This window comes from Leucopleurus acutus (assembly GCF_964270905.1).
Source record: "Leucopleurus acutus genome assembly, chromosome: 4".
Classification (NCBI taxonomy): Eukaryota; Metazoa; Chordata; class Mammalia; order Artiodactyla; family Delphinidae; genus Leucopleurus; species Leucopleurus acutus.
Window position 1 is genome coordinate 154,276,911 of NC_139146.1, and position 22,001 is coordinate 154,298,911.

General features: G+C 42.8%; 1 protein-coding gene across 2 annotated transcripts in view; it reads right to left on the reverse strand.

Annotated features, from left to right (window-relative positions):
- The window catches only part of RAPGEF2 (Rap guanine nucleotide exchange factor 2), a 241,738-nt gene extending 221,640 nt beyond the window's left edge, over window positions 1–20,098 (reverse strand). For both annotated transcript variants that reach the window (XM_082838707.1, XM_082838706.1), the window contains exon 1: window positions 19,951–20,098. In XM_082838707.1, coding sequence (XP_082694833.1) covers window positions 19,951–20,019 — 69 coding nt within the window. In that variant the 5' untranslated portion in view covers window positions 20,020–20,098. The remainder of the gene's footprint in view (window positions 1–19,950) is intronic.
- Window positions 20,099–22,001: the final 1,903 nt, after the last annotated feature.

The following is a 22,001-nucleotide window of genomic DNA, read 5'->3' on the forward strand; positions in this document are numbered from 1 at the left end:
CAGTACTGCTTATTGAATTATAAGAAGAACGTCTGACACACACTTCATATATTTAACTATTTATGGAATGTTACGGTATTATAAAACACCTTGGAAACACAAATGTCAATAAGATAGTTTCACCTTCAAGGAATTCTGCAGTTTAAAATAGGGGACAAGGTACACTGAAAACTAAAAACACTGATGACAGAAATTGAAGACACTTATAAATAAAATGGAAAGATATTCCACACTCATGGATTGGAAGAATTAATGTTGTTAAAATGACCGTATTATCCAAAGCAATCCACAGATTCAATGAAATCTCTATCAAAATTCCAATGACATTTTTCACAGAACTAGTACAAATAATTCTAAAATTTGTATGGAACCACAAAAGAGCCCAACTAGCCAAAGCAATCTTGAGAAAGAAGAACAAAGCTGGAAGTATCACATTCCCTGATTTCAAACTATATTACAATGCTACAGTCATCAAAACAATATGGCATTGGTATAAAAACAGACACACAGATCGAAGGAACAGAATAAGATGACAAAAATAAAACCACACATACATGGACAATTAACTTACACCAAAGGAGCCAAGAACATACAATGAAGAAAAGACAGTCTCTTCAATAAATGGTGCTGGGAAAGCTGGACAACCACATGCAAAAAAATGAAACAAGACCATTATCTTTCACCACACACAAAAATTAACTAAAAATAGACTAAAGACTTGAATGTAAGACCTAAAAACCATAAATTCCTAGAAAGAAACACAGGTGGCAACCTCCCTGACACTGGTCTTAGTGATGTTTCTGGATCTGACTCCAAAGGCAAAGGAAACAAAAGGAAAAATTAAAAAATGGGACTACATCAAACTAAAACCTCTGCAGTGAAGGAAATCATCAACAAAATGAAAAGGAAACCTACTGAATGCTAAAAGATGTTTACAAATCATGTATCTGACAAAATATACAAAGAACTCATACAACTCAACATCAAAAACAACAACAAAAACTCACAACCTGATTGAAAAATCAGCAGAGGATTGAACAGATGGCCAACAGGCATGTGAAAAGATAATCAACAACACTAATCATCAGGGAAATGCAAATCAAAACCACAATGAGATACCACCTCACACGGGTCAGAATGGCTTTCATCAAGAAGACAGCAAATAAGTGTCAGCAAGGATGTGGAGAAAAGGGAACCCTCATGCACTGTTGATGGGAATGTAGATTGGTACAGCCACTGTGGAGAACAATATGGAGATTCATGGAAAAATTCAGATTGGAACTACCATATGATCCAGCTATTCCACTCCTGGGTATTTATCTGAAGAATATAAAAACACTAATTTGAAAAGATACATGCACCCCTGTGTTCACTGCAGCGCTATTTAGAAGAGCCAAGATGCGGAAACAACCTAAGTGTCCACCAATGGATGAATGGATAAAGAAGATGTCGTGTGTGTGTGTGTGTGTGTGTGTATACACTATACAAACTATATACACTATAGAATATTACTCAGCCATAACAAAGAATGAAATCTTGCTATTTGTGACAACACAGACGGACCATGAGGGTATCATACTAACTGCAATAAGTCAGATGAAGAAAGACAAACACTGTATGATTTCACTTATATGTAAAATCTTAAAAAAATGAACAAATAAAACAAAACAAAGACAAACTCACAGATACAGAGAACAGACTGGTGGTTACCAGAGTGGAAGGGAGGTTGGCGGGTGGATGGGGAATGGGTGAAGGGGGTCAACTATATGGTGATGGATGGTAACTAGACTTACAGTGGTGATCGTTTTGTGTGTAAACAAATATCAAATTATAATGGTGTACACCTGAAATTTATACAATGTTATATCCAATTTTACCTCAATAAAAAAATAAATAAAATAGGAGATAAGATGTGTATTCCTAATAATTATGAAATAATTACCAGAGGATAAATGCCTTACAGAGAAGTGCAAGTTAAAAATCAGTAAAAATCTCATAAAGAAAAATTCAATCTCTAGCTCAAGTGACCAGAAAAAATCTTTATGGAGGAGGAAACATTCAAGTTAGTCCTTTTAAAATACCCAGGATAGGTCTGAAAGGAAGGACAACAGTGTGGAATAAAGTGTGACTAGCCTGGGTAAAAAGGAAGGAATCCAAAGCTTTGCTTGTGGGACACAGACAAGGGCCTGAGAATGAGGGCACTGAGAATGAAAAGAAGATCTATGAAGAAAAATAAACGAATGTTTTCTTTCCCAAACTCCATGCTTAGCTTTTTACAAAATTAATTCAAAACATAGGAGCAGTTTACCCAGAAGATATTGCAAGATTACTGTTCTTTGTGGTTACAAGTATCACTCTTGTAAATTACCATCCACATGAATGGGTTCTACTTGATGATGAGAAATGAGGCCTTAGGTTATTTTCCTCTGACATACCACCCCTAAATAAATAGGTCCACAGCAGCATTTCTTTTCCTGTACTCTTGATCTTCTAATCAACTGAGAAAAGTTAAAATGAAGGGAAACGTATATTAGGGCCTAGCGCAAAAGCAGAGGGGAAGGATAAGCATGGGTTCCTATTAACATTTTTTAATGTGCTCATTTTCACAATCAGCAGAGGGGTGTGTTTGTCTAATAAATTAAGAAAATTCTGAGAAATTCTTATAATCTTCTGAAAGAGTTGATAGAGAGTAGCCACTTTTTTTTTTTAATCCTTGGACAAGAGAGAGTAAATGACATTTTACAATAAAAGTCATTTAACCAGGACTCCCCTGGTGGCGCAGTGGATAAGACTCCGAGCTCTCAATGCAGGGGGCCCAGGTTCAATCCCTGGTCAGGGAACTAGATCCCACACACATGCTGCAACTAAGAGTTCGCATACCACAACTAAGGAGCCCACGTGCTGCAACTAAGGAGCTTGTGAGCCACAACTAAGGAGCCCAGGAGCCACAACTAAGGAGGCTGCCTGCCTCAACTAAGACCCGGCCCAACCAACCAAATAAATAAATATTTTTTAAGTCATTTAACCTATTGAAAATATAAAGAAAACTGTAAGATATACAAAAGGCCAGATTTTAAGTTATGGATGAGCTCTTTCTTCTTACTTCGAAAACATTTCACCCAGCTTGATGAGAAGTATGGCGTGCTTTCTACCAGACTTTCAAAGATATCTAGGAGATGCTAGTTTCTTTTCTCTTTCCCCCATGCTATTTTGTATTTTCTTGCAACCAATTTGAAGGTAAGTATTGTTTTCCTAAAAATTGATTCAATATGTTTAACATCTACTCTCTTCCTTAAAAAAAATCACAAATAGAAATATTCAAAATACTGTACAATATGCCTGAAGTTTTAAATTAGTTTTCAGTCCTTTCCAGAAGACCACATTAACTGTTTTCATAGACAACTGAGGTGACATCTGACAGTACGAAAATCGATTATCTTCTAAGGATAAGGAAGGAAGGAGGGTAAACACTAGGAACATTTCTATTTGGGAGTGAGGAGTTCTGATACTGTATATGTTGATACACTGTAATAAGGTTTCCATTAGCATTTTCTACAAAGTTTCGCTGAACACTGGCAAGACTTGCAATTTTGGAGCAGTCAGTGTTTCTCTCTTGAACCAAGATGAAAGCACATCCTTTCAACTAAGTAATTTCACTTCTAACCCCCGAAGTCTCACTGGAATAGTCTCTTTTCTTTACTCACATTGATATAATTAATTACCATAGATGTACAGGTTATCATCTGTTAACTAATTGTTATTTTGTAGCAGTAAAATCATTCTTGATTGCAAACTCAATGGAAATGAGGGTATCTTTGAGCACAATGCAAAGTTGATTAATTAAGCAGAGCACCCAGCGTGTGCCAGGGACTGGGGACCTGGTGTACCTGATGGGCTTAAATAATTCAGTTTTGTTTTATTTTAATAACAAAAGCCTAACTCAGGAAGAGGAGTTTTCTTAAAACTTCTCATCTAACTCCAGATTTCTTGAAAACCTAGAAAAAGATCACAGACACAGTTTCAATAAAGTCAGGCTGGAAAACTGATGACAACAACCTATACAATAATATGTCCTTCCTGGGAGCAAAGTTGTGTGACTCAGAAAAACAATACTGGATGAATATTAACAGATGAACAATAATAAAGAATTATACTCAGTGCCTTTAAGACTTTTTATGAATAGTTATGTTAACGCTATTGTGGAATTCTTTCAGAGTGTATTTGTAAACAGCACCACGAGATACTTTATTAGAATGACTAAAAGTCCTAGTTCTTCTCTGGCTACAGCTAGAAGGAAAAAAAATAATTGAAATGGACAAAACAGCTTTGTTTTTGCAGCATTTAAATAACAGTGAAACTAGGCTGAGGTGAGTCCCCTCCACTTCATTCCTTTCTGGGTAAAGACACCTCCTCAGTGAAATGATTACAGACTTGCAATTATAAAAGGCGGATTAAATCCTTGAGCCCTGAAATCAGTTGGAAGCTCTCAGAAGTGCGAGTCTAAGGCAAAGGACAAACTTGCTGTAAAGACCCAGACAGCAAATGTTTTAGGCTCTGCAGGCCATACTCAGCCTCTGTAGCATGAAAGTAGCCACAGACAACTCGTAAAGAATGAGCTTGGCTGTGTCCCAATAAAACTTTATATACAAAACCTGGCTATGGGCTGGATTTGGCCCAAGGGCTACAGTGTGCTCACCCCTGATCTAGGGGATTAAACTTTCAGCAGTTTGCTGGCTCTGTCCCTGTTGCACGGCGAAATTCACCAACTACTCTTGGTATTTATTTCCTCTACTCAGGAGTCTCAAACTAGATCAGGAATTTTCAACATTTTTTTTAGTAGTAACTCTCCTTTTTCTACTAAAAATTAACGGTGGAGGCTAGGCTAGATTTCCAGGACTTCCCAAAGGCCCCTGAAAAGCCTCCAGGTCTGTGAGACAACGACAAAACCACCGGTCACCTGATTCTCAGGTTCCACTCGGCACCAAGAACCAATGCTGACCAATCTGTTTTCCTCAAGGTCTCTCCCTTCAGGCATCAACAGGTGAGGGAAGCAGTCTATGAATTACAGGCCTTTCAGATGCTCCACAAATCACACTATTCCCTTCTATAAGGAAGAACGTTACATGACAAAATTAAAAAGTACAAAGTACGGGTGAAAAGCAGAAAACAATGAAGTTAGATTCTACTCTATACATGTATTTAATTAAGATGTCTTTTCCTACAAATCTGTAAAAATTTTACCCAGAATGAATTTTATTACAGCTTACTCTTTTCTAAAGTTTTATATATAACCAATAAGTAAGATTTCAGTGGAGTATATTTAACCTGTTTCAGAAACCACCCCTCAAGAAGTTACTATATTTGCATGTAAATCATTCTACAATCTATATAGTCATGTCTATTAAAATAGGTCTAGGCTAACATCTCTACTTGGTAACAGTTAATCAGAAAATTAGTTCTAAATACTAGAATTCAATTTAATTTTATAATTTAAGTCTGTCATTAATTTAAACTGCTGTCCCTCACCATAGTCAAAAATCTCAAAGTTAAAAAAAAAAAAAAAAGGTACTGCAGGGACTTCCTTGGTGGTCCAGAGGTTAATAATCCACCTTCCAATGCAGGGGACACGGGTTCGAGCCCTGGTCGGGGAACTGAGATCCCACATGCCGCAGAGTAACTAAGCCCATGTGCCACAACTAGAGAGAAGCCCGTGTGCCGCAACTAGAAGAGCCTGCACATCACAACTAAGACCTGACACAGCCATAAATAGATAAATTTAAAAAAAAAATTTTTTTAAAAGGTACTGCGTAGTAGAACAAAGGTGTCACAGGAGCTCAGAGGAAGAATTTATACTCTGTTAAATGACAGTGAAATATCACATAAGCAACAGTTCAAAATACCAGCACCAAAGTGATTAACCTTATGGGGAGGTAACTGTCTGATACTCAAGAAAAAACAACTTTGTTCCACAAAGTTACATGTTTCTATAAAGGAGGACTTCAGTGTGACAGAAACTGAACCAAAAATTACTGCTCCTTTCAGCTTTTATCCAATTCGCTATTAATGTGGAAGTATATAATTACTTTTTCTGCTGTATCTCAAATTCTCAGGAAAAAAAAAAAAAAGATCTAGTCATTAACCAACATTTATTAGCTCCAGTTCTGTGCTATGCTGTGCGCCAAGTCATGAGCCTTAAAGATGAATAGCAAGTCCCAGCCCAGTAAGCTCTCTAGTGAGGCAGACAGACACCTCGCAAGTTAATCCATTTTAAATGAAATCGAGGTCCTAACTTAAGACTCCAAATTCAGGCATATTTTAGCCCCCAGCATCCCCCCAAAAATACATCCTACAAAAAAACACAGAATGTTTTAAAATGAAAAATACCCTGACTCTTTCCAATAACATTTCTAGCCATTAGTTTCTGACAGTAAATTGTTTAACTGACCCCACTACACATAAGAGCAGTTTATCTACGTAAATCTTGACTGCTATCATAAAAAGCCCATAATTAAACATAACGAATGCTCTAAGGCAGGACACAGGGCATACTTAAAGTTTTAATATCAAAGCTAGCCTTGTATAACATTCAATATGAAACCACTTTTCTCAAAGACATAAGTTTATGATACAAGTATGAATTCAACTAATTACAGAAAACTCTAAACAGCTATCGTTCACAAATACTTTACATACAAAAGTATATTTACTTATAAAATGATGATGATTCAGCCTGTGGGAGGAATGACAGTTAAATTGAAAACTTAAAGGTCCCAGAAAAATGACAAAGTATTACTACACACAAATATCAGAACACAAAACTGGAGCACATAAGAAATGAAATTTTAAAATAGAGTAAAACTGAAGCAAAAAGAATTTATAAAATATAAACCTATGTTTTACTTTAAATCAATAGTTACCATTTAGAAATATTTATATTTAAAAGTTACACTGTTATATTTATATATAATGTTCATGCAATGCTATTTTTACCTCTATTTTCAAAGGAGACTGTGCTTCAGAAAATTAATAGTCATACATCTAATAAGTGAACTAAGAAGTTGAATATATCTATATGACTCCAAAACTGTAGCTACAGTAATGTAGCTCTATACATTACTGCAAGACCTCTGAAAGTAAGACGTCCAAAGAGGTCTCCTGAGAATCGCCACAGACACTTATTACAATCATCTGTTCCCTATGCAAAGTAAGCTGGACAAATACTATGGGCTCACAGCACTTATTCATCCTAATCTTCTTTCCTGCCTTTCTGCAATATCGAGGCTTAAAAGCAAAATCCTCACATTTCCAGCCTCTTTTGCAACTAGGAGGAGCCAGGTGACCAAGCTCTGGCCGAGGGCAAGTACCTGGAGAGGGCTTTCCTCCAAAAGAACCAACTCTTACCGAGAAAAGCACTCAGCCTCCTCCCTTCTCTCCTGCTTGGGGTGCAGCCATCACCTTGGGACTTCGAAAACCAAAATCACTTGCCAAGTAGAATGAGCTAGTTTCCTTAATGACATCCTTGAACCTCTGTATCAAGCCTGCACTGCCTAACTTCAGATTTCTTATTACGTGAGAAAAATAAGCCCACCGTTAGGCCTCCATGTGTGCAGTTTTTGACAACCTTCAGACTAATGCAACCCCCAATCAAGTCTATCAAATACTTATATATAAACCACTTCGGTGAATTCATCATGAGATATACGAATGATGAAATATTACCTAAGGGATAAATGAATACCAACTGCTGAAAAATAATAATTTAATAACAAATATTAAACACTCCAGCCAGAGACTGTTACAGAACTTAAATGTACAAGAACATATTTAACGTTTACAACCATTTGAGGTTGGTAACGTTACCACAGTCACCCACGGTAAAATTTTAAGAATCCTTGACAAAAACAGAACAAAACAGAGCTAAATTTATTTATTCTGAGATTGTGACCTATTTTTATGATATTAAAATGTCCTTTCTTTTATGAAATGAGAATAGTAGAGAGTTTACATTCCTTTTACATTTACATTACATTCATTTTAACATGCTGACTTGGCAAAATAGGTGACAAATGAATATCAGGACCCCAGAGTTTTATGATTTTTAAAAGTCCCTGAAATCCAAAAGCCTGAGACCCGCTGAAGTTAAGTAACCTGCCCAGGAGCACAAAGCCGTCTGTGGTCTGGACACCAAAGTCCAGGGTCGTAACCACCAGGTTAGATAAAGGAAATGCACTAAGTAAACGCAGACTTAAAGATACAAATGTATAACTACAGAGAAAAAACAGCCATCCCACAATATATCAAGTGGGAACAAGGACTTTTAAAGTGAAATGATTTTACCATGCTGCCTCTCCCCACCACAGACACAGAGTTTCCTCTAACTGATGGAGATTTAAACCACACCAGAGAAAACGGAATCAAGATAGGAATTCTCACCCATTCCAACTTAGATGACGTTAGGTTTGGAGATTCATATTTAGGGATAAAGAACTTGTGGGTCAGGACTTCCCTGGTGGTGCAGTGGTTAAGAATCCACCTGCCAATGCAGGGGACACGGGTTCGAGCCCTGGTCCGGGAAGATCCCACATGCCGCGGAGCAGCTAAGCCCATGCGCCACAACTACTGAGCCTGTGCTCTAGAGACCGCAAACCACAACTACTGAGCCCATGTGCCACAACTACTGAGCCCACGAGCCACAACTACTGAAGCCTGTGTGCCTAGAGCCCGTGCTCCGCAACAAGAGAAGCCACAGTAGTGAGAAGCCCGCGCACCACAACAAAGAGTAGCCCCCGCTCGCCGCAACTAGAGAAAGCCTGTGTGCAGCAACGAAGACCCGACGCAACCAAAATAAATTAAAAAAAAAAAGAACTTGTGGGTCTCTGCATACACTGCCTGCCTCTAAAGAAGTCTTGTGTTTTCCCAAATTGAAGGCGCAGGGCAACGCGTGATAACATCTGCCCCTAAAGCTAGCTTGCCCCTTGGTTTATTCCAGCTCTTACAAAAGTAAGGGGAGCCGACACGAATGAAGACTAGAAAAAACTGAAATGCAGTCAAATTCTTCTTCACCTCAATTCTTGGCATTTCATGCTACTGTGTTTCAATTTCTTTAACTCATGAGCTGTCAAAATCCATCTCTAGTTGTTTGCAAATGTATAAATTTGATCAAGCAGGTTCTTAATACCATAACTAAATAATGTTACTTAGCCAAATATTTCCAACAATTTGACCAAGAATTTTCTAAAATATTTGAGTGTGCTTAAAAGAAAATGGAGTTTGCAAGGCTACATAATGTAGCTTACGGAAGAAATCAGAAATGTATTGCCTTCAAGACTTCAAATAGTTACTTATATACAGAACAACTGGACAGATGTTAAAGTGTTAATAGACACCTACACATTTTCACTTTTTCTATTTTATAAGATTTTAGTTACTTCAAAGCCTGGCCAGCTCTTTTCTTTTCCACTTGTGCCCGCAAATGCAATTTATTACTGAAAACATCAAACAGAAAAAAAATACATTAAAATATAGAAAACAAATGGTTTTTATCTTTATAATTGAAAATAGTAAATACCTCCCAGCTTACATTTTATTTGTTGTTATCTCAAATGTTAGGGCCCATAGTTTTTAATCCAATCTTCCGGTACCAATTTCAGTTACAGGGGGAAAAAGTACACACTATACAGAAACAACATGCATTCTTCAGAATTTACCACACACAAAAAAAGAACGGTAGGTGGCTATGGGAGGAGTGGAGCGGGCAGCTGGCTTTATCATTGAAATGCAAAGGCACTTATAGATATACATGGAAAAAAGGTTTGTAGAGATATTTCTACCTTGAACTGCTTTTAATGAAATGCTGCACACACAGCTTAGGTCTCCCCATCTGCAGCTGTAATAGTGCCTCCGACCAGCCTCCTTCAACACACCCTGCCATCCCCTTCCCTCCCTTCCACCCCCTCACTCCTACCAAAAGTAACAACTGAAAGATTTGTTAAGTTCACAGAAAAGGAAAAGGAGGGAGACTCTACAAACTTGATTTCACCTAGACTGACTTCCTTAAACTACTATCACAATTTCTTTTCTACTGTGCTTCATTTTATCTCCTACACATTTTTTTCTTATACCAAATATTCCCATTTACTTACATTCAGGATCATGAAACCGTCACACCTGGTAAAATACACTGCATTTTTATGTGAATATCTACAAGATCCAGGTAGGAATAAAGGTGAGTTAAATGTTATTATTTTAGCTCTTCTTGTCCATTTATTTATAAGCTTGTGTGTGTATGTAAGTTTCCTCTAATATATTGCTTCAGCCATGTCACTAATGGTCCAACACACGCAAAATATTTAGCTGAAAGGTACTGAGCTCTTCATTAAGATTAAATCAGGAAAAAGATTATTTTCAAAAATATCTTAATTTGGTGGCCCCTTGTCAGAGTCACAATAAAATTCCAAAAGCTGGGTTAGTTTGTTTGTTTACTTTTAATTTTGAAATAACTTTAGACTAAAAGAAGTTATTTAAAAAAAAAAATAGTTCAGAGATCCCACAGACTCTTCATCCAGCCTACAATTCATCATCCGAAATAACCACAGTAAAACTATCTATTCAAATTCACCAGCTGTCCCACCGTTTATTTTCTGGTCCAGGTCCTAATCCAGAATCTCACAGCTCATTTGGTTATCATGCTTCCTTAGTCTCCTCCAATCTGTGACTGTTTCAGCACTTCATCCTTTCATAAGGTGAGCACTTCTGAGTACTAGCCATTTTGCAGAGTGCCCTAAAATTACGTTTGTCTAGCGTTTTCTGACACTTCAGTTGAAGGGTTTTTTAGTGAGAATACCACCTCAGATGCGCCCTTCTCAGTGCATCATGATGTTGATATGTCTTGTGACATACCTTTGATCATCTAGTTAAGTTGGTGTCTGCTAGTTTTCTTCACTTTAAAAGTACTGATTCCCCCCTTTGTAATTAATTACTTAATCTGCTGGGGGAGACACTCTGAGACTATGCAAATACTCTGATATCTGACATATAAATTTCTCATCATACTCTCACCCACTAAGTCTGGCACCTACTGATTCTTGTTTGCAACAATTATCACTGTGAGGTTTGCCTACTGGTGATTTTCCATTTCCATCATATCTTCTACATTTTTTATTGGAATTCTACCATAACAAAGAACTGTCTCTTCTCCCCTATTTATTTATTGGATAATTTACTTATATTGGCATGAGCTCATGGATATTTTTTTCCCCTAGAGGCTATAATCCGTCTTTATTTTGTTGTTCAAATTGTTCCACTGGGACTCCTTTGTAAATACACTCACTAGACTTCCTTCTGAACTGTAAAACGCCACTTCAGTTGGGGAAGATCAGGTAGTTTCTTTGAATGAGGGATGATCGATGGTAAGACTACCTTTACCACTTACATCATGAACAACAACAACAAAATCTATGGAAGAAAACTGTATATACTGACATACCCCCGAGTGCTACACCCTCACAACTCTGGCTCATCCAAGACCTAATGATCCTTGGTCTTTATTTTACACATATTACTACCGAATTTTCTCATCATTGTCACTGTTTAAATCCACCTAACCTTGTGCCACCCCCAATCCCAAATAATTTTGGCATTTCAAGAACACAGCCCAGGGCTTCCCTGGTGGCGCAGTGGTTGAGAGTCCGCCTGCCGATGCGGGGGACGCGGGTTCGTGCCCCGGTCCGGGAAGATCCCACATGCCGCGGAGCGGCTGGGCCCATGAGCCACGGCCGCTGAGCCTGCGCGTCCAGAGCCTGTGCTCCGCAACGGGAGAGGCCACAGCAGCGACAGGCCCACGTACGGCAAAAGAACACAGCCCAAACCACTCAGAGACAACAGTAGCTACATTCATTTTAGCCAAAAGGTAAGAAGCCATAATTATGCCGAGTGAAAAAAGCCAATCCAAAAGATCAAATAGCTTACGATTCCATTTACATAACATTTTTGAAATAACAAAACTGTAGCAATGGAGAAGAGATTAGTCCTCCCCAGAGGCAGAGTTGGGGAGTAACTGTGTCTATAAAAAGGCAACAAGAGGAATTCTTGTGGTGATGGAATTCTTCTGCATCTAGACTTTATCAATGTCAATATCCTCATTGTGATATTACGCTACAGTTTTGCAAGATATTTGTAATGGAAAAAACTGGGTAAAAGGTTCACAGGATCTCTGCATTATTTCTTACAATTGCGTGTGAATCTACAATTATCTCAAACTAAAAAAAGTTTTTTAAAAAAGATAATGCGTTTCAACTCTAGCGTGAATACTCAGAAGAGATAAGATCATCACCATCGTGCCCCAACCCTTCAGATCCACCGATTGCTAGCTGGCTTCTAGGAAAGTGACTTCCAGGCCTCCCTAGAATAACCAGCCAACAGCCAATTCTTCTTCAGGGTCTCTTCTTTTCCGATTAGCTTTTACGTTGGGAGGGACAAATACCACCAGCTGGAGAAGAACACAAAGTTGCCAAGGGCCAGTAACTGTTGGTCTGTCAACTGAACTACCAGCAGTTAACAGGGTCAACATGTAAAATCTGATTTCAATTCATTTAGCTCATATTAAATACTTGAGAAGTTCTAGATCATTTTCAATGTGTAGGAGGCAAGCAATGAGAACTGCGGGAAGAGGGTTTTAGTTCCAACAACAAAACAAGGTCCTTTTTCAAGTCACACCAACCCCTCCAAAACACTTTTTACTGCCTAATGGGGGTGAAGGCACAAAAATAAATGGTGATACCAAGAGAATCTAAAACGCACTAAACCTCCGGCTCTACAAAAACGAACCCGGCCACCACCTACCACCCCAACTGACTGAAGAAGAAAACACCTGAACACAGCAGGAAACATACTTCGTAACAGTGCAGTAAGTCCTAGTTAGTTAGCAAGTGAGACCAGAGGCGTTCTTTTCCTGAAAAGATAAACATTCTAACAGTCAAAATAACGTGCCACACATGTGTACATGCACACACGTGTACACAGGATATATGTTTCCTGAAATCCACTGAATCCTGCTTAAACCATTGACTAAAACTTGAATTCAAATTAGTTGTCCTAATGCTAATGAGATTTCTGGTGAATCCCAAATAGTTTGAAGCAGGCCTGTGCTCCTTTGTAGCCACCAGTCTTTGATTAGTAAAAGGAAGTAGCTATGCTTTCTGATTCCCTAGTTCTTTGCTATTTAGAGTACTGTATCTCTGTCGTAGAATACAGCTTGGTACCTTAGATTGAAAAACTTTTTATACACTAGCTCTCTTATATAAAAGGCAGAGACAGTCATCCTAACAGATGTGTTTCTGATATTTTTCTGTACACATTTCACATGTTGAAACACTGTTACGCTTTCATATAAATGTGTGCTCTATGCAATAAACTTTGCAGGTAAAGCAAAAAAGAAAATAGTAATAATGAGCCAATCAGCTTACTTTCCCCCCACGAAGGCTGACATTATAACCACTGAACATATTTTTACTGACTGTATATATTCCAGCTCTGACAAAGCTACAAAAGACCAATTACATGTACTACAAATTGCTTCTCCTTCCTCATTTCAACATTAATTTATGTAAACAAAAAACGATGTAGGGGAATAAGGAACTGCCCTCACAGACTCGCTACAATCGTTACCTCGTGCCACCACAAGTGAACTGTGAGCTTCAATTCAGATGTTCCTCGACTCCTGCAAAGGATGGAATGCTGGAAATCCCATTATCATCACAGATTAAGAAATACTAATATACTTAGCATAATGATATGAGAAATTAGCTATTTCATATTAGATTCCAGAATGGACATGGAAAAGACATCAAAGTTTAAGGAAAAATAGTGTAAGTTGAAAAAATCTTGAAAATCAAGTAAATTATGGGGACTTCCCTGGTGGCACAGTGGTTAAGAATCTGCCTGCCAATGCAGGGGACATGGGTCCGAGCCCCGGTCTGGGAAGATCCCACAGGCCGCGGAGCAACTAAGCCCATGTGCCACAACTACTGAGCCTGCGCTCTAGAGCCCGTGAGCCACAACTACTGAAGCCCGCGCTGCGCAACAAGAGAAGCTCGCGCACGGCAAGCAAGAGCAGCCCCCGCTCGCCGCAACTACAGAAAGCGCATGCGCAGCAACAAAGACCCAACACAGCCAAATATAAATAAATAAATAAATTTATACAGAAAATTATGTTCAACAACTTGCACTTTTCTCCTATGAACTAAGAAATGGCCATCTCCGCCAACTGCCGTGATTAGGCTGCACTGGCGTAAACGTGTGCACGGCATGACACGATGAGCAGCTGATATGAACGTGCACACGTGCAGCCGGCCTGTCCAGCAGAGTGGATATCTCCGCTGTGTAGCTCGGGCTCTTGACCATCTCCACCCTGGAGGTCAGACCTCTGCTTTAACAGAACTCCAGTCTCCTCCCACTCTCCACAAATCGCAAGCTTCCACAGGACACGTAGCGTCACTTTCCATCCCCCACTCAATCCCCTGGCTCCAGGCGCACTGAACAAAGGTCCACACTTATTTCCTTACAACCACCTGTGCAGCTTCTATGACCTTGGGTTCGCCTGTAAAATCCTTCATAGCCTCCTGGTCCACTGGTGGGTGAATTTCTACTCCCCTAAGACTTAATACACACCCACCTAGGAAGTCCCCAGACTCAATACACACCCATCTAGGAAGTCCCCAACCTCAGCAGTGCCGGCCTAGGACAGCTGTCACAGCACTAATGAATCACTTCCTACTTATGACATGATAGATTGGTGAGCTGCTTGAGGGACAGACGTCTCAATGAACCCCCAAGGCCTGGTAAGTAATACGTATTTCATTAAAATGTGATAACAAGAACTATTATTAGGCACTGCACTCAACAGTAAATGTACGTTCTTCCATTTCATCCACAAAACAACTTCAAGAAGCTATTACCCACATTTTACAGATGAGGAAACTGTTAACCAAAAATGGGGTGAGAAGGAACAGCCCATATAATACAGAACTATCACCAGCGGCCACATTTCCATAACTCTACACTAGTCTAGATCAAAGTTCTTTGAGGCAATTACAGTTCCTTTTCACTACATATAAAACTTACAAAATATGTAACAAAGCTAAAAAAAAAAGTTTTCAAATGAGTCAAGAAGGCATAGTCTTTCTGTGTTTTGAAAAGGTTACTGTATCTTTATTTCAAATAGCTCATTTAGGTTGGAAGCATATGCCACTATTACTTTACACAATATGACTTTATAAGACTTGAATTTCAAACATCACCCAAGGCAGACCTTATTGTGTTCATTTAACTCCCCCCAAAATCCACCTGGATAAAGTTTTTTCAGGGCAACAGTAAATTTTTAAAAAACAGAACAGACTTGTTTCAAGGTGGAGGGGGGTAGGGGAGGGATGGATTGGGCATTTGGGGTTAGCAGATGCAAACCACAGAGAACGGATAAACAACAAGGTCCTACTCTGTAGCACAGGGAACTATATGCAACATCCTATGATAAATCATAATGGAAAAGAATTTTTAAAAAAGAATTTATATATATGTTTAACTGAATCACTTTGCTGTACAGCAGAAGTTAACACAACATTGTAAATCAACTATACTTCAATTAAAAAAAAAGCATGGCGAGTCTTCATAAATAAGCTAAAATGACAGTGCTAGGAGGTTATAGCTGGTTTTGTTTTTATTTTACGTCCTTTTTCGAGAGGAAGAAAACCGCCACAAGTTGGCAACCAGGAAGTCCTCTTAATTTTTTTTTTAATTTTTGTTTTTTGGTTTTTTTTGAGTGTCTGTGAAAGCCCGGGGTGGGGTCTGGGAAGGACTGTGTTAAACACCAACCTCACGAAGCACTGCAGTTGGAGAGATTCATTTTGACCCTCAGCCAAGATACGCAAAGCTAATTATGGAACCGTTAATTACTAAATGTTTAAAAGGTTATTTGAAGGTGACTAAGTTTCCACCGATATTGCAAAAGAATGTTAATAATTTTTACCATAAATTCAAGTCCTCGCTTGTTCAGAGCCACATGCTAATACAGTTTGAAATTGGTTTTTCAGTAATAAATGTGTATTTTTTTAACCTCCAAATTCAAATATCATTGTTATGAAAGCTAAATGCGTGTGGCCAGCCATTACTTTGCGAGCCATGCTTTTCAAAAGTGCACCCAGACCATTTAGTTGTGTTTTACGAACAAAAACTACTTAAGGAACAAATTATTTATTATTAGAGCCCCAAAATGAGCCAAAATACCATCAAACTGTAAGTTGTCAGAGGAAAATATAAGACCGCTCATAAAGTATGATAAAAAAGAGATGGAAAATTTACCTGTCATCGACACACTGCTCCCACTGGATTTGAAAGTTAAATATTCATCCGAGATACTCTTTTGTGCAGATTCTCCTAACTTAAAGTTCTCTGGGCTAAAGGCACTTTCTCAGCCCTCTCGTTATGACTCAAGACACATGCTACTGCGTGACTTTTGCAAAGAACTAAGTCTTGCACTGTTAAGAGCTCTCCAATGACAAATTCATGATTTAGCAACTAAATCACAAGGTGTAATAGCCAAAAAAAAATTTTCAGTAGTGAAGAACAAAGTAATATTACTAGGAAGGGATGAGGCAGCAGATTTTACACAAGCCATTTTAAAAAGTAACTTTTACAACTAGCTAAAAACACATCATATTAAATCTTTAAAGTAGAAGAATATTCTGCAATAGATGTTTCACCGGAAAAACTAAAAACAGGCATTTATACACTCTACCTAAGCAATCTGAAAGGGTCTGAATCCAATAAGTTAATAATATGGTTTAGAAAAATCATTTTATTGTTTAAAGACTTGGGAGAAAAGCTGTTTGTAATTTATTTACATCTTTCACTTCACTTAATTGCTTAGGTGACCAAGCTTCCCATTTAAGTGATTAAAGACACAAACCCCAACAGTTTAATAAAGCAGTTACTTAAGAGTCCTATTTTTCAACAGAGGTGCACTGAAAAGTATTAATAGAACATTTAGTGCTCCTTATTTTCAAGGAGGTTTGTTATTGAGAATACAGTGCCCCACTGACTAGAACTTAGCCACTTTCCAGACACACAATATGGGACACACATTGGATTAAAGATGGCTTTTCTTGTCCTCTCAGAGTATCAGGTGAAATAGTGACAGCCCCTTAAATATGAATATGTGAGATTTAGCTAAAAATTCGAGTGACAATTTTGTTTCTCCTTGCCATTCCCCCTCCAGTGACGTGCCTAAATAAACGGGAAAATGGGTTTCCATTTTCCAGGTGGGCATGAAAAGCTTCCTAATTTCATAACACTCTTCAAAGTTCCTGTGTTTGCACTGAGGCCCTCCCCACCCCCAGATTCTCTTGGAGCTAACCTCTTAGGTTACACGAGTGACAGCGCGATTACTTCTAGGCAACTGAGTGACCTTGTACAAAACCACATCTTCACAGGGTTTGGGAGACAAACTGGGTTGGTAGGGTTAAAAAAAAAGAAAAAAGAAAAAAGGAAGAAAATGAATTTAACAAAGAATATTACATATTTTCCTCTTTTAAGGCACCTTTCTCTTGCCTGCCGTAAGAATCGTACAAACTCCTTCACCAAATCTATCCTGAGAAACAGAAGGAAGCATGACAGCAAAACTTCCCTAATTCGTATCCGTCTGTCCGTATCAAGTTTATTTCGTAACTTGGCTTTTTATTACAAACTTCTAACCCTTGAGCACTCAAGAGAAAAGACAGGGCAGAAAAACTTTCAGCCCTCGCATTCACAAAGCACTCAACAGAAAAGGCACCTGCTACCAAAACATTTTTTTTTTTTACTTTTGAGTAAATTTCAAACTTTCAGAAAAGTAATTATTTTTGACAAGCCAGGTGAAGGTGGAAAACATTCACATTTCCATCTACTTTCTCTTTAAAATAATAAATAAACACGTAGGTCCGCATTAGTAATAACCAAGGGAGCATCAGTGTTAATAGGGTGGGTACTTATGAATGTTCCAAATGTTTGGTAGGCTTCTCTAAGGTGACTTGTTCTGTGAAGGTTTGGTGGGGGAAATGTGCTGCTTTCAGATGGTCAGCGAAGCGTTCACGTTGCGGTGTCAGTAGCAACTGGCCCACTTCTGACTCGGGCCAAGCTCTGTGCTGGTCGGTTTCCACTCTGCTCTCCACAACCGGCGCGTCAACAGGGAAATTTAACAGCTCATTTCTCTGGCACAGTCAGCACGCGGTCACAGTGGAGGTTCTGTCTCTTCCAGTTTTGTTGGGGGACACACCCCCCTCCACCCACCTGATAGCAGGTTTGGAGTCATTGCTATTCTAATCAACCAACCGGAGATTCCACTTCCCGGCTCTCTAACTTCCACTCAAGGCCTCTGACATCATTTTCCGACCTGCCTTGCTAGGTTCTAATATTCTCGGCATGTGTGATTTCACTTGGCACTTCAAACACTGAAAGGGATCGAAACATTTCACTGAAATGGGCTCCTCCATCACACTGTGACTGAGAACGTGCGTTTTCAGCTGCAGAAGACTGACTGACTGACAACTTAAAACCGACAGGAGATGCAGAAGGCACATGAGAAGCAGTGCAACAAGAGCAAAAAGCAGGACCTTCCTCGTTTTCGATAAAGTAATCCTTTGGATTAGGAACTTTCTGGAGACACTGTGAAATGAATTTGCCTTGCAAGATTACCACCCATGTTCCACAGTCTGGTAAACGAGTGCAATCTACCTACGATCCCCAGATGTGCCGGCTCCATCAGAAAATAAATGAAAAACCAAAAACCGCACCAGGTGCCATTCCTGGGCCTTGTCCAAAGGCAGCCAGTGGAAGCGTCTATTTTATTCTCTTTGCCCCGCATTAAATAATGACAATCAACAGCAGAGGAGGAGAGCCTTTGGCTCTGAACAGATGGCATCCAACACCTAACAAGCGGAGCAACTCTTTCAAGCATTAGATCCTAAATGTCTGATGGTCCCAAGGATCAGGAGGGCTTATTTGTCTTAAGACGGTTGGCAGCAGGATCCCCTGTAGTCACCATCCCGACGCTTAGGAGCATGCGTCATTATCCAGTCAGCAGCTAAAAGCAAAAAAAATCAAACCACCACATTTTTATAAAATTTCCCCCTCTCTAGTCCAACTTGAGACGACCAGATCCACCACCATCAGCAATTCCTCTACTTAAAGCCAGAGAAAAATAAGCCTGAAGGTAAACGAACGTATGAAGGTTAACAAACTTATCTAATTTTGACAAGGTTGTGCAACACCAAAAGAATCCGCAGGGTACCCTTCCCGGGGCTGTATCTGAATATGCCTGCTCTGCAGTTCTGTCTGCAGTTGAAACTAAAAGCACTAACCTAGCTATTCAATTTCCCCCCCACCAACCCCTTCCTTGCAAAGCGGCATCACTTTTCCAAATAAAAAAAAAGAAAAAGAAAAATAGTAAACATACAAACATCTCAACCTTTTACTTTAGAAGACCAGCACGGGTTCGCATTCCGCAGAGCCCTGCAAGTTTTCTCCTACACCTCTGCAAACGCCGAAGAACTCTGAAGGTACCAGGGGCCACAAGCCCGGGGAGGCAGGGCGCCTGCGGCCGGAGTGGGGGTGGGGGGCAGGAGGGGCCGGCCGAGGGGAGGTGACTGCCCCCCGCCCCGAAAGGCTCCCGGGCCCCGCGCTAGGCTGGGCAGAGGGGACGCTCGGGAGAGACCTCCCTGCCCCGCGGGGCAATCGCGGGAGCAGATCGGTACCGGGAGAGCAGCGAAAAGGAGGAGAAGATCCAGGAGGGGGAAATAACGCCAGGACGGCCAGGGGAGACGCGGAGACGCGAAGCCCCTGGAAGCTGGGGACCTGACGCGACGCGCGGGCGCGCGGGGCGAGCGACGTGGGCAGGGAGCGCGCAGCCGACGCGGGGCTCACCTGGGGGGTCCTCTCGGCCGGGTTCTTCATCACCGCCTGGCGGAAGCTGTTATCCACGTAGGACGCCATCTCCCCCCGCAGCCCGGGCCGGGGCCGCTCCGCGCCCTCGGCCGCCGCCTCCCGGCCCAGCGCCGCCGCCGCCGCCGCCTCCGCCCTGCGCGCTCCGCCCGCCTCGGGCCAACCAGCCAAACCGCGGCGGCGGCGGGGCGGGGGGCGCGCGAGGCCCGAGGGTCCCCGCGGCGCCCGGCTGCCGGGAGCTCCCGCTTCCTCCGCCTCCCCCGCGCCGCGCGGCCGGGAAGGCTCCCCACGGGCCCGGGCTCGACACGCCTCCCCGGCTCCTCTCGGGGACGGCGGCGGCTCCTCCCGCCCCCCGCCGGCCTGAGTTATTTTTAGGGAGTTCGAGCGGCGGGGAGGGGTTGGCTGGGGCGCACGGGCCTCGCGCTCCTCCGCGCACAGGGCCGCCCCCTCCTCTCGGGGGCTCCGGGAAGCACTCGGGGGCGCCGCGGTCGCCGTCCGATGACCGGCTCAGGTCAGGGCACTGCGAAGCCGGGTCGCCTCGGCCGCCGTCCCCGCCGCCGCGCCGCGGCTCCGTCTACTGCGCTTGGCCGAGCCCCCCGACGGCTGCTGCATCCCCTCGGGCCGCCCCGCCGCCGCCGTGCGCTCCGCCGCCGCCCCCCATCTGCACGCGCGGAGCGGCCAGAGCGCCCCGGTTGCGCGCTCGGCCCGCTGGCTCTCGGCAACTTTGTTCCCGGGCTGCGGGCGCGGAGGGAAGGGGCCGCGGGCACCGGGTCCGGACTCCTGGCGGCGGGCGTCGCGCACAGCCCCCCGGAGAGTGTTTGGGAAGCGGCGACTCCCCTCCTCTTCCCCGCCTCTTCCTCCTCCTGCGTCCCCGCGTCGCCCCGCCGCGCTCAGGGAGGAAGCGGCCTCCGGGGCCGGGCGCTTTGTGCTGCAACCATGGTGAAGAGCGAGTGACGGGCCGGCGGCCACTGGAAGCGCGCCGCGTCGGCGGGGGCGGGGCGTCCCGGCGCCGGGTCCCGCCCCCGCGCCGCCCGCCCGCCAGCCGGCCGCGCCCTCGCTCCGGAGCTGCACCTTTGGCGGCCCAGGTGAGCCGCGCGCCGGGCGCCCTGGGGTCGCCGCGCCCGGGCCGGGCTGGAGGGGGCCCCGCACCACCTGGCCCCGGGGAGGCGGCGCGCCCCGGCTGCCGGGCGGAGGGCGCAGCTTCCCCTCTGGTGGCTCACGCCGCGCCGCCGGCCCACACCCCACGCGCGTCCCGGGGGACCTGCAGCGTCGCGTCGCCCCTCCAGACTGCCCCTGGCGCCACGCCTCAGCCGCCGGGGCGGAACGTCGACCCGGAACAGAAGCCCGGCCCGCAGCTTGGGCCGCCCTGGGCAGTCGTTTTGAACCCAGGGGTTGGCTCCGAGTCGCTCCAGAGGCGATCAGTCCTCTAGGGATTTATTTGGCTTATCCTTAACTTTCTGCAGGGACAGCGTTCCTCTCCTGCCTTCCATGCTCACCAGGGCACCTTCAGACACTTAAATGACCAAGAAAGGAGGGAGATGGAAACGTGCCAGTTCAACCCTAGACCAAACACCACCCCCAGACGGGCGAACACTCCAGATTTAAAGGTGAGACCCGGACAGCAAGTTCTGTGACATAAGCAGAAACACTGGCAGATGTGGCTTGGCACGAGGCGGGTAAACGTCCAGACCCCGGATCCGACCCGGAGTCACTTGGTGCAGAGGCACTAGGACAGAGCCCTTTAAGATGTCACCAGTCCTGTTGTGTCCTCCCCCCCCCACACGCCCACCCGCGAGCCAGGTCGAGGTGTGTAAGGCCAGCCAGGCAGCGGGAACAGCTCTGGAGTCCTGGTCCTAGAGCTTGATTATTATTATTTTTGGGGGGGGGGGGTACGCGGGCCTCTCACTGCTATGGCCTCTCCCGTCGCGGAGCACAGGCTCCAGACGCGCAGGCTCAGCGGCCATGGCTCACGGGCCCAGCCGCTCCGCGGCATGTGGGATCTTCCCAGACCGGGTCACGAACCCATGTCCCCT